The sequence below is a fragment of the Pholcus phalangioides genome, unplaced genomic scaffold, assembly GCF_987345545.1.
Source record: "Pholcus phalangioides strain wild (caught in Gottingen) unplaced genomic scaffold, Ppha-v1.0 ptg000015l_1, whole genome shotgun sequence".
Lineage (NCBI taxonomy): Eukaryota > Metazoa > Arthropoda > Arachnida > Araneae > Pholcidae > Pholcus > Pholcus phalangioides.
The window spans coordinates 103,374,040-103,393,173 of record NW_028301608.1 but is presented as its reverse complement, the minus strand read 5'-3'; the positions used below and the strand labels follow the sequence as shown (position 1 = coordinate 103,393,173).

General features: G+C 33.4%; 1 protein-coding gene across 1 annotated transcript; it reads right to left on the bottom strand.

Moving 5' to 3' along the window:
* Window positions 1–8,385: 8,385 nt before the first annotated feature.
* On the bottom strand, window positions 8,386–18,571 carry LOC149077228 (uncharacterized). Its single transcript, XM_089244965.1, has 5 exons — window positions 18,478–18,571; window positions 13,170–13,296; window positions 11,773–11,915; window positions 9,599–9,734; window positions 8,386–8,926 (listed from the first exon to the last, which is right to left on the bottom strand). Exons 1-5 carry the CDS (start codon window positions 18,515–18,517, stop codon window positions 8,677–8,679), a joined length of 696 nt encoding a protein of 231 aa, XP_089101091.1. The 5' UTR covers window positions 18,518–18,571; the 3' UTR covers window positions 8,386–8,676.
* Between the last annotated feature and the right edge of the window lie 563 nt (window positions 18,572–19,134).

The window sequence follows — 19,134 nt, the reverse complement described above, 5'->3', positions numbered from 1 at the left end:
TCCATATTTGTTATGTGTTATGGACATCTGCTCAGCCTTCTCGTTGGCCATTTTGCCTGTAGTGGCGTTCTATTTGTATTTAACGGCACAAGCATCTCGTATACATTCCTCTTCGGAATTTCTAACGAATTGATACACACCGGAATGTGCGTACTGAGTGTATGTGCAGCCCCAACGTATTTATGCTGTCAAAATATTAAGCTCGTTTCGTATTCTTGCTGGTGCTGTCATCTGCCTTCCATATTTTGAAGATCGTAAATGCTTGAATTGTTCATATTATGCCAGTATCGTGTTGTGGGCCTGAATTCTTCTCTGCAGAAAGACATTTTTTTTTAAAATAGGAGACCGGCTGGTATTTTTTACTTACAATTAGACGACATCCTCCGCGCCACTAAATTTGTACGTGTAGAAATTTTGTAGTAAGTAGAAGTAAAAGTCTTTGGAACCTTATCTTTCAAATTGCAAAAACCCGTTTGTCTATATCAGGCATCTTCAACACGGTGCTCCTCGAAGCACCCAGGGTGCTCGGTGCTCGTGTCCGATTTCGTTCTCGCGAGTACTTGATAAACGTACCAATATTAAACCGCGTTGTACAAATTACATTCAAAAGGATTGAAATCATCCTGATTTCATGCATTCACAAGTGTAATTTGCCGTAAGGGTGCTCTTCTTTAAATGATAGGTACAGGCAGTGCTCACGACTTAAAAAAATGTTGAAGACCTTTATACCTTCAATAGATTTGCTATTTTGAATCTCCTAGATTTCCGGACTAGCTCGTATGTTTATATAGACAAAAACTCATGACGTCTAGCACAAAAATAATCATGTAAAACTCAAACAATATTTAATCCCGACCGATGTAGACACGATTTTTCACCTTAACCACGTTTCATATTTAAACTTGCATGTATATAAATACCACGACATAAAATAGCACGTTCGAAAATTAATTTTACCAAACAAAAAAATATGCTTGTAGGAACTTTTTGAAAATTTGAGGCTTCGTGCGAGAATTACATTGTATGATGCGTGTGCACAGATATATTTTCAGTGTTTCTGTGTGTATAAGATAAATAAACATGTTAAAATATAGTTTCGTGAGAAGTTTTTGAGGCGTTCGAACAGGGAAGGAAACAAAACTGAATGATTGTTTCTGAAGCTTCGTGATGGGAATAAGATGGAGGTGAAAAAGAAGATATTACTCAATATTTTAGAGTCGGGCATCACTACGAGGAAAAGTGAAATCTTTGCCCTCGAGGTTTTGCCCGTGAAATGTCCTTTGCGTCACTGTTTTCTCTATCTGTTCTTTCGGACTTCAAGGACAACGTCTATTACAAGAGAAAAAAATAACATGATTTCTTCATGATATTTTTCTTTTTTCGTTTTTTTTTTCGCTGTGGACAGTTTGAGGAAAATTTTACGTTTCACAATTTTCCTTCCGGCGAAAATTATGAAGTTAGAAAAAGGAAAAAAAAAATAGTAATGTATATATAAATGTAAGTTTCTAGAACACGAAGGTGTTTCCTTATGTTGGACAACTTCAACGGCAAAGAAAAAGAAATATCACTGTCGCACGTGCATTTGATGATTCATAATCACGAACGTTTCTAGAATGACCGTAAAATATCAGCGATAACACGCCGGGAATGGCTGCCCAGTCGCATATTTTGCTTTCGTGGATTGCGGTTTAATTTTCTTGATAATCAATGAAGAATCGGAATCAGATACTGCATACGCATAATGTTATTTATTCAAAATATTTAGAATGGGAAAACAATCAATATTTCACGGAATATGCAATGTCTTCTCATCTATAAATAAAATATTTCTTTTACCAGTTTTTCGGAAAGCAGTTGAGCGCGAAAACACGCGACATAAAGTCATAGACGTAGAGTTATTAGAAAATTTGGGAGGCTGAAACACAATGTCTACATATGATATTATGGAGACGGTAACAAATATTAGGGGGGGGGGAAGCTCAGGCCCATGGGACGGATACAAGCTTACGCCTACCCTTATAGCTTTTGTGCACATCCGGGAAATTTTAATTGAATTAAGACAAATGACAAAACGTTTTTGTCGTGAATACATGTTTTCTAATAATCTTAAGATACTAGGAGCATTCGCAAAAAGTTGCGTGACGAAATTATTTGTACGCTCATACCTCAAAGAGTACGCAAAGCGAAAGCAAGGGTATCGTCAGTTGCATTCAATATCACTCCGATTTTAACACCTCTTCCCGTCTGAGCATCAGGTCCACTGCTCTTCTCTAGCATGATCCAACCCAAACGGGTAAAGGGCTTATATCCCGAAAGGAACAGAGTCCAGGTCTGACAGGCCCGCTGCCATGATTCGTAACAAATCGGTTCCGCTATATATCGAGTTCACAACTAAAATAAACGACATTGGTATCGTTTGTTAGCTATTCCAAACATAAAGCCCATGATAATGACATAATTACATTATGTCTGCATCCAATACGAGATTCACGGCACGAAAAACGTATTCACGTCAAAACTTATGCCCGTGTCTATGATACAGCCCCTACCCCGATTGTTTTTTTCAGTTTTTTACAGGATGTAATTTGCCCATAAAGCCTAATAAATACCAACAAAGTTACTAATACTCAAATTACTACTACTAAATTACATATTGCTAAATATGTTACTATAGGTCTCTCATAGATCGATACCCAAATCTAGTTATCTTATACTCTAGTTGAAAAACATCTTTGCACACGTACACACTGACTGAAATATATAGTGCAACTGGAAAAATTGTGCAAAATGTAGGTTGATTCAATTTTTTCAGTAATTTCAGCAGTACATATTAGCATGCGTAAAAAAATTATTTTGACTGATGCAAGAAGAAGGTAGCACTAAGGTTTTGTCTGCAATAAATAAAGCTTTATTGGTGTAACTTCAAATCTAAATTTTTGCCGTTTATTTATCTTATGCTGTGTTAGTATTATTATGGAATTATATACAAAGCTACACACCCGCAGGTTTCTCCGTAAGATAAAACATGTCTTTCGACACAAAAGTCTATATTATCATGAGACTCAGTCATTGATTTAGAGCAAAAACAAATTTTCAATGCATGTTGAGTTGAATTTTACGTAATTTATTAATAAATTTATCAATTTAATTCATTTATTCCTTATTTATTTATTTCTAATTTATTTTTTGGTTTAGTAAATTTTGATTAAAAAGTTGAAACTAGTTTTTTTCATAGCAATCATTTTTTTTTTAAACCAAGAATATTTATAATTTTTAGAGTGATAAAATTTCTTGCACATGATCGTAAAAATTCATCATTAACGTTTGAGTTTCAGTATATATATATAAGTGTACGCTCTATCCGTGCAGACATTTGAACATACGCAGCGTTGCAAGTTGTTCTGTCTATCTGAGATTAGGAATACTCCGAAATAGTCTAATGTCATTTTGGACAGTACTGCAAATTGGATCGTTTCTTAATGACATTAAATTATTGACTCAAAGTCATGGAGAGCCTAATGGAACGGCTTATGGCTAGATTAATAGCTAGACATTTGTGGAAACCACTTTGATTCCCAATGAGAAAGAAAATGATGAATATGGTTTTTTTTAAAAAATTGATTAATGCTGTTTCAGCATTATAAAATTAGTTACCCTGTTACACGCGCAGAGATTTGGACGTAACATAATACATGCTCTTTCGACAAAAAAATCCACATAATTCTATGGTTCCGTGTATATTGGAATATGCATGGTAAACAAAAAGCATTATGCTTATTTCTTTTCTCAATATTTTCAGTATTTTAGAAAGTACATCCTTCAGTATCATTTGAATACAAAGAGCAATTATTTAAGTACAGTACTTTTTTAACTACAAAGAGTTGATTCCCTGTGGATCTCATTTCCTGAGAGCTGCAGAAGTTCTGTGTGTTCAGCGATTTGTGAAACCGAACAAAATTCAGGAGAATTAAAATAAAATTTAAGGTACAAACTATTCACAACTTTGTTAAGCAAGATTTTATCTTTTTATAAATAGCATTAAAATCTAGCCGGACTGTATATTTCAGCCTTGATTAACCATTTTAGCTAATTAAAAAACCCACTCTAATTAACTAAATTTATGTGCTGATGTATTGTTTCAAATAAAAAATGTGCTAACAGCAGCAATTATCTGTTTTTGTAAAAACATTTTTTTAAATACGTTTTTATAGTGGTGAACTATAGAGCGGGATATTATCATGAAATTCGACCATAAATACTTAAAATGGAAAACAAATTTTCAATTAATGCCGAATTTTAGTTAATTTATCATAAATTATGATTCTTCATTTGTTATTTTATTTATTATTTTGAAAGGCAGATTAAAATAATAATCATGGCTTATACTTGAGTCTTCAGTCTTTACTCAGCTAATTGATTTGGAAGTAATTTATCACGTTCATAGAGATTAAGGTAAGATAACTTAGACGATCGTAATTAATTAAGTAAATACATTTTATACTGGGTGATTTTACATTACTGACACACTTTGGTAAAATATTTCATTATTTTGAAATAAGACACAGGAAAAAAATGTTGAATGTCACACATATTTATATGGATTAATAATACCATAATCATTTAAAGAAGACCTCTGTGCCAATTAAAACAAGTATGTTGATTGATAAATAACCCAATTTTATCAAGTAATTATCACTCATATATGACCCACGGAGAAGTAATTAAGCTCTTACATAGACGACCAACAGCTATCTTGGAAGAAATATGACCCATAACTCCAAAATGTCTGCGCGCTGCTGAGCTACGTTTATGAAATAACTTGGAATATTGTATATAGAATTCTATTTTAAAACCTTTAAATAAATAAAAAAATAATGAATAGAGATAATTAGTGAATATACTGATTTGATTCTGAGATAGTGCTGCCATCTAAATTCTGTTTCAACAGAATAACGAACTCCATTCCTAAAATCATGTAAAATGTTAATAGGAGCCAAAAATTGATAGTTAAGTCAAAAAATGGTTGTATTATCTACAATCTTTTCGATAAATACACAATTACAGTGAAATATCAGATAGAAGTTTCCTAACACAAAGTTATGTAACGTATAATCCTACAGAAATTATATACGGTAATTCCACTGGGAAACGGATTCAAGGGCATTCAGTTTCTGATGACACTTAACGAACTGTAATAGCCGTTAGAAAAAAACAAAGAGACAAAAATTTTCCTTTGCAATTTTCATTGTAATCTTCAATTGTTTTCGCTAAATTTCATTCCTCTTTGAAACCTTGTGTTTCGAACCAAGTGATTGTCTCTGCTCGGATCTAGAGACGCCGAGGGGTTTATGAACCCAACACATTGACGTAAAATGAACAATTATTGTTTTCCGCGATGAGAGTTTCATCGTTTCCTTATAATCTTTTTATGAGAAAGAAATTCATGAGTGAAAAGTGTTTTAGAGAGAATTAGAATCGATTTCCATCTAAGAAAAATGTCATTAGAAGGTTCCATAGGAAAGCATTTTCGGAATATAATTTAAACAAAAGCAACTAAAAATTTGCCAAATACCGGGTGTCTCTTCTTCTGCGACATTCTCAGAAGAATCAAAATATGTGACGATAATATTGAAGGATATTGTGAGCGAAATATGAAAAACATATCATTGTAGAGGGGTTTATCGTAGTAAGGGATATTATTATATCGAGAGGAATGTATCATTAATTAAACTATTAGCGATTGCAATCAATACCTGAAAAAATATCGTTACAGACGGATTTATCGTTGTATCGAGTACCGTTGTTGCGAAGCCTGCCTTTTACTGCAATTGTTTTTAGACTATTGGATATGCTATCGGGGATGGATGTCAGACGTTCATATGTTGATATTTGAAAAAAGTGTGAATGAATAAATAAATAGTTTGCTGAAAATAAGAACTCTGCTTTTACCAGAAGAAATAACAGAATTGTAGAAATTTTAAAGCAATAGAAATGTTTCTTTTATTTAACGAATTTTGTTTTATATTGACTGCATAAACGAGTACGACTACACATTATTGTTCTACAAAAATTGTATTCCATTTTCAATTTGCCTGTCCCCTTCGTAAAGTATTACTAGTAATTTGTGTATTTAGTACAATCTCTCTATACTAGTGCCTAAAATTTTCTATATGTGATTGCTAAATCAGAGTCTAAGAATGACAAATTTTTCTGATTTCATAATCAGTGCGTCTTCTAACATGAAAAGGGATCATTAAGGATCTCTATAGGACTGTGACTGTTTTTCTTGGGAAAAACTATTCTTGGCTCCTAAGAAATTTGTCTGGTGCCTAAATCATATAACAAATATATGTAATTGCCCTGAAAATCTAAGGGATCTCAAAAAATACAGTGCCTTTTCAGTTATTTCATGCTTCTATTGCACTTTGTTAGACAAAGAAGAAGATGAAGGTGATTATAGAGGAGCACAGGCACAATAAGATTAAAATATATCAATTTCTTACTTCACATGAGTATGTTTGAACATGAATGATTTAAAAATGTTGAGAAATAAATTTAAGTGAAAAGTTTTTGAAAAAAGGCAATAAAATAGTAGAACATTTATCAAGTTTATTTGTATCCTACTTTTCATAACATCGAGTCTGACTATAAGATAATATCGTCGAAAAACATGTGTACGGAAAATTTCATTCCATACACCTTCTAGCTCCTTAGGAAATTATTCGTAATGTCCTTTATCTGCCTTTTTCGTTGGTGAATTTTTCTGATTAGGCAAAATTTATCTATTCTATATATATATATATATATAAAAACAACAACAACATTTGTAATGCTCATGTTACAAATAACCTGACAAGAAATGATATATAGCAGTGGTCCTGTAGTGATTGACGATGATAGAATCTATTCAATTTGTTTAATTAACAAAAACAAACCACAACAATCACTACAAACGCATGGAACTGACATACACACGCTCAACAACATGCGACACCTGAACCAAACACTTAGCGTCATCTCCAGACGGGTTTGACTTCTGTACCAACCACAAGAAAAAATATATATAATATCCGGACGGCTTTGACCGATTCCCCACAGTTCCCAAACTTCCCAAAGTACGAACTCCCCTTTTCACAAGAATTTTACAGGTTAACCCCTCCCCCCCTCACTTTTTGAACTCCAGTTAAATTAAATCGATAAATGTTGCTGCATCGATACTATCCATATGTGCACATAATCAACTATACATTTTTCGAATTTTCAGGAAGAATTAACATTCTGATCGAGATATGTCAGTGCTCGTGCATGCACGTGTATATGCAGCGGATACATCAACCTGTGTCTGACAACCAATGAAAGCCGAATGATCAAAGAGCTTTCTATCTTCAAAATCTGCAACTGCATGATTTCGTCAAACCTGGTAATTAAAATTTCACAAAGGTGAATTTTACAGAATGATATTTATGTCTTCATTTACCTTTTCTAAGATCTTTAGTTTTAATTGGGGAGGAGGGTGTTTTTCACCAGGGACCCTGTACTTTAATTTGTTAACTGCGTGCTTGAATTCGAGTATTCGAGTAGTGAGTGCGCACATGGATAAACAGTAGCTCAGCTAACAGTTTAGACATGTTTTAGGTTTGACATATATTTATTTACGTTGTCAAAGAAAAAAATAAATTTATTTTACTACGATTAGATTTTGGAAAATCTTTTTCTCGTTCATTTACGCGACCAACAGTTTGGGAAGTACTGCTATATAAGATTGGCATACTCCACGTCACTAAAAATGCGCATGTAGAATCTTCGCCGTGAGTAAAGAAAAAAAAATATTTTGGAAAACTTTCACTTTCTCAAGTTCTTTTAACGCCGTTTGTCTCTATCTTTAAAAGATTATTTTATGTAATTTTTTTTCTTCAAAAAGAGTTCACTTCTGAACCGCCTCGTGGTTTTGATGCTCATACATAATTCAACAATGATTGATGTAACAGTTGAGAAGCCGTCAGAAAACAACAACCATTACCATTACAGAGTTTACAGCGTTCTTTATATTAAAAAAAGTCCCACTTTTTTCATTTCAATGTAAAGTAAAGTTTAACCATGATTGCAATAAACTTGATCAGACAATGACATTTGGCAATTTCGAGCAATATCGAGGAAAAAAAATGATGACGTGGATGAACTATTTAAAAGTAAAAAATAAATTAAGGATATATAGATATGGATTTTCTCTATGACACTATGATTTGTGTGTTGTGATTCCGGCACATTTTAAACTTCAATTTCAAACTACCTTCCTTAAAATAAACATGTCGAGTATGATTTGTATCAATAAGTGATGCAAAAATCTATGAGAGTGTCACACAAGAGAAATAAATGCACGTAAAATTGTAAAAAAATTGCCTCTTTATTTCTTCATTCTCTTTTCTGGGCGAATAAAACAGACAACAACTACATCAAAAAATGCAAAACTGAAACAATTTTTCTTTTCAGGCACCATCAAATGATATGAGTTTTTTGACAGGATATTTACACTCATTTTTTTCCTGTTTTTTGGACAAAAGTACTAAAAACAAATGGAACTTTGAAAAAAAGGAGTAAAAAAAAAAATCAACAACAACAAAACAACATTCGTAATTCAAAGATGAATACGTTCGTGAGAATCGCAGAGGAACTTCTTTATAAATTACCGAACATCGTGTCAAGAAGCTTTCCAATCTGGGACTTCCTCTGAGAAGGTTTACCGGGACTGCCGGATGGAGGAAGGAGCCTGGTGCATTCCTCTGTCTTATGGTCGAAACGTTGGCAAATGACGCCCGGGAGGTCAGTGGTCAGCATATTCAAGATGTATCGCGTCATTTCTACCGCTTCACGACCGCATGTCTCTTCAGTGTTCATGTCTATATCATTGTGGAAACGTTTCAGTCCGCTGAAGAAGAGAGAAATAGTAGTTTTATAAATGTGAATATAAAAAAAATATTTGAAATTTTGAGTCGTCCCACAGTTATTTACATACTGGGTGTCCCATAAATTCGTAAAATTTGAAGGAGTGAGTTTACCTGAATGCGGTTTGCGAACAAGTTATTCTAACGAAGGTGGATTGTTTTTGGGACAAAAAAAAAAACCATTGTCAGTAGATAACCTTGAACGAAAGAAAATCACAGAATTCCTTCACAAAACCTTTTTTCAATTTCTTCTCTGCCCGAAACGTTTGTAAAGATTCAGCCGGTGATTCAGTGCTGAGGTGAGACAACTCCACTAATAGAGGTTTATCCACGAATATCAACATCTCAAGGAAAACATTTTCAGAGATGATCTGTTAATCGTATATCCTGCATTTTATAGGACTCTAATTTGCATATTTCCGGTGATTTACTCTTGTGCAGTACCGTCTATCGACAAAAAACAACTATTTTTTTGTCTGTACCGAAAGCAAAAAAAACAAAAAAAATCTGCCTTCGTAAGAGTACCCTAATTTTTTAGCAAACCACATTCAAATATACAAATTCCTTCCATTTTTATGAATCTTTTTAACAATTTACGAATTTATGGGACACACCTGTACATCTCTACGTCGATGAATGTTATTGAAATGTCTTACCAGCAAAGCCCAGGAAGACGATCTTGGAATGACATATCAAAGACACTTTCCAGAGAGTTCTGGAGATCTTTCATGGCTCTCTTGAAGTTGTCGTTGTCAGCAGCTTCGGATAAACATGCGCCATGTTTCAAGTATCCTACAAGAATAGATTAACTGATAAGGACATTGGGTTCATAATTCATTGTGCAGAGGTAAGCGAAACTTCCAAGAAAGTAGAATAAAGATATTGTATGGAAAATATTAGCTATTTTTTTAGAAGCATTTAATATTTTAACTTTTGTGCACACGGACTCACTCAAAAGTGTTCTCGAGATCGAAATGAAGGAAATAACCTTAACTCAGGGGAAACATTTTACCTATTTTTTACTCATGAAGACGTTTTTTCATTATAACATATCATATTACGTAATTTCATAATTATACTACTGGAACATAGTATAATTATGAATTATTTTTAAATATATGAAAATAACTATTTGTTTCATAAATTTCTTTGTTCGAGAACTAGTCAAATGATTTCATTTTCTAAAAAGATTAATTTCTACTAAAAGCGTTGTATCGTTAACGTGTATAAGATTCTATTTCTTAGGGGGTATACGTTGTTCACGAGTAATTTTATTTTCGTCAGTTTTTTTGTGTTACAAAATTTTCATGTTATCTCTGTAGATGATTTCCTCTTTCTAGTGAGGAAACGGAAAATATCGCGGTAACCCCCCTGCTATTGGCAAATCAGATTCAATTTCGAATTTCATACTGATATGGGTATATTTAACTTTTAAATTATGTGCACCATAATTTAAAATCATATTAACCCATCATAATATCCAATCCCTTAGGCGCAACAAAAGTGGACCATGTATGCTGTTTGCGTGTGTTCGTATATGTGTCGTGCTGTATTTAATTTGTGTTTTTATGTATTGTATGTGTGTGTGTATATTATAAAAATTTCAGTTCCAATAATATAATGCATTAATGGAAAGGATCTTATACAAATACAAAGACCACTACAGACAAAATGCCCAACGAGGTGGCTGGAAAAAATTGTCCTTAAAAATATGGTTGTCGAATATATGTCTAAACTGTATCAAAAATACAGAGACTCAATAAGAGCAATAAAAAAAGTAGTAATTATGATGCCCCATGAGAAATTATGTTTGTTTTATTTAAGTATGTGGCTTCTCGATTTATCCCAATATGTGTATCGTATTTCTTTTTAAATGTGTAAATTGCGTTAGAATTCACGACACCCGGCGATAAGCTATTTCATTTATTAACAACGATATTAGAGAAAAGCTTCCTGTGACATCACAATATAGAATTGCCCCTTACAAATCGTAATGGTGTCCCCCCTGTCAAAGCGGTTGATTGGCGATGTATATAAGAAATCATGGTCCATCCTATCCATCCTGTTGAAAATTTTAATCACTTCAATCATATCCTCCCGACATTTGCGCTCTTTCAATGCAAACATTTTCAAAAAAATCGAGCCTCTCCAGGGCCGTCTTAAGAACATTATGGGCCCCCCGGGCCAAGTGATTTTTCTGAGGCCCTACCTGAAAACGTCTCGAAATATTCAACTAGTTCTCGTATTTCTGAGGTCCCTATTCTCTTGAGATCCTTGTGGACCCATGCGTTAAGACGACACTGAGTCTCTCTCTTCACAGTTTATGTTCTATACCAGGCGTGGCTCATCTTTGCCCCCCTCCTCGCAGGGAATATATAAGCTATAATTAAGAAATTGTGAAATCTTAATTGGCAAAGGATTTCTTCAAACTTATTTTCTGGACTTCCAGTCGATAGGAGCCCTTGATAAATTTTAAAATGGAAATCATTGTAAAAAAAAAAAGGAAATTTTTTTTGAAAATAGGGTTATGGATGTAAGTGAATTTTTTCATAAATTATGAAATAAATTTTTTTCCCCACCTTAAAGTTAATTCTTTTGTGCAGAGTTTCAGATTTTTCACCAAGGAATATTCCAACAAGTGCAGTTTTGCAGTGCTTATACGATATAGCTGCGTTTCTTAGAGAAATTACTATATTTATTTAAATTGTGTCTGCTTATATTCTTATGTAATCTAAGAACTAGAAAGGCTCTTATTTAATAAGAATTTAGGGGAACTAAAAAAGATGCCACAGAGTTTTTGAGAATACACAATGAGTTGAAGAATACTTACTAGCGCGAGCATCAGAACCCGGGGTGCACAGTCTGAGTGCTGGCTCATCAGCTCCAGCAAAAAGACCAACCAATTCCTTTTGCATCGGAGACAAGCACTTGTTTGAGTAGTTGCCCATGCATTCCATAACTTCCTTGTATGTTCTATAAAACAAACAAACAAACAAAAATTATTATAACCCCTTGTAAACTTTCACCCCTTCGACTGAATAAAAGTTCGTTTAGTTTGGCATGATTTTAGACATCAAATGGTAGCATAGGAAACACTGACCAAGAATCAGTTGGTCAAAGGCTCTTCTTTACGCAGAGCTATATTGCTAAGATCATCCTTTTGATAATCCAGGGCGGAGAGAAATGCCAAATGGTCAACGAGCTTATCTTGCACGTTCTCAAATTAGTTTAAATTAGACTGAATTTTTTTTTTGCAATTACTTCAACGTTTAAATTTTCAGTTCGAAAACTTAAGTATGAGAATAAATCTTACAAAGTTAACCTTTCAACAGCATTTTAAATTTTTCCTGATCTGCACTATAGCTGCCGCAGTGAAAATCATTAAACCTTCTAGAAACTGCCACTTATTTTCAAGAATATTTTTTTTCTCAATTGCGTGAGCTGATAAGCCCTTTACCCCCCCCCCCCCAACAACTTTCTTTCAGTCTTGGATATACCAAAGACGTCACATGCGACCGTTTGGTAGAACATTTCTCAAGGTCTACTGTCGGACATTAATTTACTTACCCATTACATGCCTCTTAAGGATTGTAAAATAAAAAATATGTATGAAAAAAAAGTGGTTTTTCATCTTGTTTCTTTTCTTTCGGAAGATAGACTCATCCCCTAGAGCTAAAACTCGGAAAGTAAAAGGTGGAAGAAGGGGTCCAAGAGATGGGTCCAACTAATGAAAACATGAAAGAGGAAAATAAAACGATCGCTTTATATTATTTATACTACACGCATGATCGCATACTACCTAGAAGGAAAAAGAAAAACATTCTTTCCCACCCTTCCTGTTATCAGACTTTAAATAAAAGCTGACCCGTCCCACTTGCAGTTTATTGACAGGACGAAGAAAGAAAATATATTATCAGGCAAAGCTCTGTGTACAGAGCTACCTGGGCTCTAGACTTGTCGAAATGAGAGGATTTTAAGAAGACGAGATATCTCGTTATAGCCGCAGTAAGGGTTCAAACAAGTTTTTGATTCGTTCCAAAACTGAAGGAAAATGCTAATTTATGAGTAACTAGAATAATTAAAAACAAGATTAAATATTCATATAATATGGATCTTGAATGAAATTTAGAGTAACTAAATTTGATAGAATGAACATGACACACGGGTATAAGGAAAAAGTAAATAGAGCATAGATTCTTCACATAGAATATGTAAATTTCTACTCACTCGCAGAATTCATTTACTTTCTCTTCGTCTTCCGGTACGCCATTGCTTTGATAGTGGAACATGCCGATAGCCAGGCAAAGATCGATTTCTCTCATATGGCATGCCTGAGATGCTACCTCTTTGCCAACTGTCGGTGGAGGAAAAAAAGTAATTTGAACTCATCATCATCATGCAAATCGAAAAACATGAATTATTCAAATGGAACATACACGAATATGTATATCAGTAGAGAATGTGATATATCCTCACCAATCGAGTTCAAGCAGATTCATGTTTCAGTTTATGTGCAAATTTTGTATCTCTATCGAACTTCGTCGGGGGACTTCCTAACTAAATATTTATTTTTTGCGAGAATAGAAAGTTTACATTCTCAACATGCAGTTTTCTATGACAAAAATTTCATTTTTAAGGTCAGACGTTTTACTTAAGAGAACACAGAAGACCTTGGACCGAAATGTTTATTATCCTCTTCATGTAGAAAAATTCCATTTTCACCGACTCGAACCACAAATACAAGCGAAAAAAAAAGCAGTTCTTTCACCGGTGAAATCGTTTGTGATTTGGACCTAGTTTGTATTCCGCTCTTGTCCGAGGGTATTTACCGGTCAAACCGGGAGGAGGTTTCACTAGTGGGCCAAGGAGAACTGAGAAATGACATGTCTCATCCATTATAAACGACGTTAAAAATAACGAAAGTTAAACTGACCCATAAGCTGGTAGTAATTCATTCAGTCAAGTTGTCGAAGCTAGTCATGCGAAACTCAGCTGAGGTGACTTTTATTTTTCTTTCGAAGAAAGTTATATTGATCATTTCTGATCGAACCCAGCAGTCAAAAAGTCTTCGTTTACACTGAGAATGCCAGTGGGTAACACTTATCCACTCTGTCGCAATCAATGAGAGTTTATTAGAAACCATTTTTCATGACATCGATGCGGTAAACAAAAATTTACAAGAAATGTATTCCTAATTGCGATTATAATTGCGTATGAATCGTAAAATATACGCGTATTTCATTATAATCTAGAATTTAAAATATTAGAAAAAACAGTTGAGGATTATAATTGAATTATACAGGGTGTCCTGTAAGTACTGATGTGGCTTGTATCTCATCAACCGTTCGTCGTAGAGGTATGGTTTCAAATTAAAAAATTCTCAAAATGTGTTCAATAAACACCCTCTGTTAGTTTTGAAAGCGGAAACAGACTATTTCACAAAGTAAACAATCTAAATTTTTAAACGGTCCTCCCACTTCCAATTAGAAAGTTGTTTCCCTGTCTCTCCTAACGCCTGCAGAAGAAAAATACAATGTTCTTAAGAGTTATATGCACTGAGATAATCCTGAGTGTGACAGAGCCTGGGTGTCTCTCGTTTCCTATCACTATCACTGAGATAATCGAGTTGAAAAATCGGAGAAAAATTTGTAAAGAACAGCATAAATGGGGGAAAGAAAGATTGTCCGTTAGTTTTTGTTGTTCGTTCCCAAATTTTCTCCCATTTTTGAATTCAAATATCTTAGCGAATATTGCACTTATAAACGAGTTTTTTTTTTGGGCTCAGAGAAAACGAAGAAAACAATTTTATAATTCGTAGTTAGAGGACAGGTGGACCGTATAAAAATTTAGATTTCTTATTTTGTCGCACACTGTATTTCCACTCTCAGAACGGGTACAGGGTGCTTTTCGAACGCATTTTGAGCATTTTGCAAAATGAAAGCATACTTCTATGACGAACAGTTCGTGAGATAAAGGCCTAATTAGTACTCACAGAACACCCCCTTGTGTGTGCATATATAATCAATTACTTAACAAATAGTTATTTCTTTTTAATTCATGAAAACACTCTTTAAAGGAATAATTGGAACAATTTCTCTAAAAAAATTCTATTATATATCGTTTGCGTGCTCAAGCAGAAGTCAAGTCCAGTTTTGAGATTTTGTCAATTTAAACTTTTGACTCGTTATGAGAAATAGAAACAATTATTTTAAAGATTCCCAACTGCTATAGTATATTCACCGATGTTCAGATAATGGGTTTGTGGTTTATAACTAAGCTCATATACTATGAAATGATTAAAATTCTCTGATTATCTGCAGCAATCCGTCAAAAATAATTTGTGGACTTTTGCTAGAACGCACCGACGATTCAAGAATTTGCTAAAATTGTATAACGCAATATTTTCAATTTCAATTTCAATTTATTTTATTAAATAACAGTTACATTCGAAAAAATAACACTGCCTAAGAGGCAAATGGCTGCCAATACTGGGGATCATGAAAAAAAAAATTAAAAACTGATACAAACTTTTATTTATTTATTTATGGGAAAAAATTGAAATATCGAAATATTTCAAAAAATTTAAATATTTCGAAATACAAATATTTATACAAATATTTTTAAAATGTATCTAATATATTAATGATGATACTCTTGGGTTGTTAGTTTCGTTTTGTTTAAATTGATTGCGAGAGATAAAGGTAGTTTCTTTGCAGTTTTATTGGTAATTATTTTATTTGTCAAAATCACGTTTATGTGATTTGAGGGATAATCAGAGAACAGTGCGATCTTAACTGATTCATTATCCACTAGATTTAGACTGTGTGGATGAGAGTAGGATGCAGTTAAATGTAAATTTTTTGTTAATATTTAAGTTTGATCTTTGCGTACGTATATTAGCGTCTGCTTCAAGAAGAGACTCGGAGAATCCGTTGATCTTGATAGTAATTCTCTGAAAGATTTGATAAATATCTCCTCTTCTATGAAAAAATTGATTTCAAAGTTTTTTTCAATTTAGAAATTATGATAATTTCATTCCAGAGAAAGTAAAATCAAAGGAGATAAACGAGTTAACAACGAGGAGGTTTTAAAAAATAAATTCATGTTACCCCGAACGAGAGCATCAATTTCTAAGAATGTATCCTCTAATGCACTTTAGTTAACGTCCTCAAGAATGTGAAATGTTTGATTGTTCTCATAATCTTGACGACAAAATTCTAGCCACAACTCTAGCCGTGATCAACTAGCCGTGATATACCACGATTATAATTGAATACGTATACACTATTCTAAAAATAGATCTTTTTTGAGGCATTATCAATTCGAAGAATCTGAGATAGCCATATTCATTTGACATTGGAAGGTTTTGTTTATAACGTTTTCCTTCACGGTACTACGCATATACACCATAACTTAACATACAGTAGAAGTTCATTATAACGACACTTCATAATTACGAGAAAATTTGTCATTATAAGCGAATATTCAGTTTTTGCTATGTTATAAAATATTAGAAAACTGTTATCCTTGTTGAAACACATTTTTAGATCATTTCATTGTAATAATAAGGAATGAACATAACTCTAGTGATGAAATTGATGTCTTGTCTCACAGCAGGGGTGCACAACCTTTTCGCGCTCTACAGGCCATTATAATGAGGTACTTCAACGTCGCGCGGGCCACAAGCTTGTATATATACTGCGATCGTATGACCTTCATTTTACAGGACCTTTCTGTAATTTTGGCTTAACAACTTTTCTATAAAATGTCCCGTTTTTTAAACGTATTTTTACCGAGGCAAGCTTGAAATTATATTCTTTGCTGAAATCAAGAATTAAGATTATTTTCATAGCTTGTAAATCATATCATGATAATTAATTATTAATCTATCATGATTCATTAAAGTCATATAAATTCATCTCACATATTTGTAAAACATACATACTTTGGTGAATTTCATTTTTACCATTCGCGATCTGCACAATAGCTATTAGCACATTAGCTATAGCACATTATCTGCTATTGGCTATTTTTCGGCATATATAGCGGTAGTTGACAACTTTTTTTTTACTTTTACAATACTTTCAACTGTAATTGGCAACTTTACTTGCCTTTGACAATTTTAATTGGTGATATCCTGTATGGATCACGATTTCCCGTATTTTTATGAAGGAAATGTGGTCAGCCTAAATATTTACCGTGTTGTGTGTGTACAGATATTTTTTTACAGGAACACCTTTCCAGACCGGATTCAATTCCTTTGCTGGCCGCAAGTTGTGCATTCCTGCTCTAAGATATTTTTGCATAGAATTTCGTATTATCAAATCGATTTAGTCGTCGAACTGACAAATTAAAATTCACAGTGTTTATATCCCTACTCACTTCCATGGTAATGGAAAAAAAATTTAGCACGATTTTTTTTTTCAGTCATTCGGAAACGACTTTGAACTGTGAGTTCTGATCGCTTGGTCTGTCAGTTACTAAGAGAGACAGATGTCAAATAAAATCATCACATATCTTTTGTGTACTGTGGGGAAGCCCAAAACTAAGAAACGGGTTGTTGAAAATCTCTTTTTCTCTATCTATTCTTTGTTTTAAATGACTTGAAGTAATTTTTATGAGAACCATGTGCCACGATAAAATAGTTATCATGATTAATTCTTGAACAGAGAGAGAGATAAACTAGCATTTTTTTTCTGAGAATATTTTTTGGCGTTATTGCGAATGTTTCATGATTTTCAACGAGCTATAACAGAATGTTTTTTATATTCAAAATTAGTCATTTGATAATCATTTGGAAATCTCTCCTTATAGCGAGATTCTCGTATTTGTTGTATCGTAATTTTTGCTGTGTACAGGAATTAAACGAAATTAAAACATGCAATATATTAAAAATGTGCAATCGCTGACCCATCATTATCACCAAAAACTTCAAAGTTGCCAAACAGGAGTCGATATACACACACATAATAATGGCAGTCAATTAAAAAAGTCCTCAGTGAATGCTCAGAATCGTCAACAAACAAGAATGGTTTCTATGTCTTTTAAGAAGCATATTTTTCATTGCCGTGATTCTCTAGTAATGCAATTTGGAACAATGGAAAGACATGTTTTCTTCTCTATAACAGTTTGTTTCTTCTTTGGTGCTTTTAGTGCTCAATGTACAGAAAAAGTGAAAGTTATTTCTTGTAATGATAAATGTTAATATATATATCAAACGCATTTGAAATTAGCTAATAATTACACGTATTTAACTTTCACATTTGTTAAAAAGAGAAAACTCAAAAGCTCATAGTTCTATGCGTTGATTTACCCTCTAATTAGATTTAGGGCTCTATTTCAATTTTGATTACGTTCCAACAGCAATGAATCATTTTGTAAATGAACCGAAGAATCTTATGTAACGAACTGAAGGTGTCAGAAACGGGACATATAATTTGAATAATTATAGCGCATAATTAGGAAATTGAAAAACTTACGGAATTCATTAATCAAGTGGTTATATAATTCACCATAAGTTTTTTTTTCTACTTACCATAAGCGAGAAGAAGAACCACAAAAATTGAGAATTTCATATTGGATACTATTTGTGGATGCAGTGGTTACCTGAAACACTGGATTTTGCAACTGGAGCAGATCGTCCCGAAGTGGTTATTATATACCAAATTGAATCTTCTTTCTTTTCCATTTATTTAGTTATTTATCCAAACCTCCACCATAATATTTCAAGTTGATTACGCAGTACAGATACACACACACACAGGAAGGGGTTTGTATTACGTCATTGATACATGCAGTGATTCGTCGGTTGGAAATTCTTGTTCAACCCTTCTTACATATCATTCATACATAATCTCTTGGATCCCTTCTTCCACCTTTTACTTTCCCAAGTTCCGATTTTTAGCTCTAGGGGATGAGTCTATCTTCCGAAAGAAAAGAAACAAGATGAAAAACCACTTTTTTTTTCATACATATGTTTTATTTTACAATACTTAAGAGGCATGTAATGGGTAAGTAAATTAATGTCTGAGAGTAGACCTTGAGAAATGTTCTATCAAACGGTCGCATGTGACGTCTTTGGTATATCCAAGACTGAAAGAAAGTTCGTTAAGTTAAGAGAGAGAGAGAGAGAGAAAAACCCTTTTTATTTTTATTGTTTAGCCGAGGGCGTAGAACCAACTTCTTTCAAACG

Coding starts and splice junctions, on each gene's coding strand:
- LOC149077228 (XM_089244965.1), bottom strand. CDS start 18,517: ATGAAATTCTCAATTTTTGTGGTTCTTCTTCTCGCTTATG. Junction 11,916..13,169: donor AAAGTAAATGAATTCTGCGA/GTGAGTAGAAAT, acceptor TTTGTTTTATAG/AACATACAAGGAAGTTATGG. Junction 8,927..9,598: donor CGTCTTCCTGGGCTTTGCTG/GTAAGACATTTC, acceptor TCTCTTCTTCAG/CGGACTGAAACGTTTCCACA.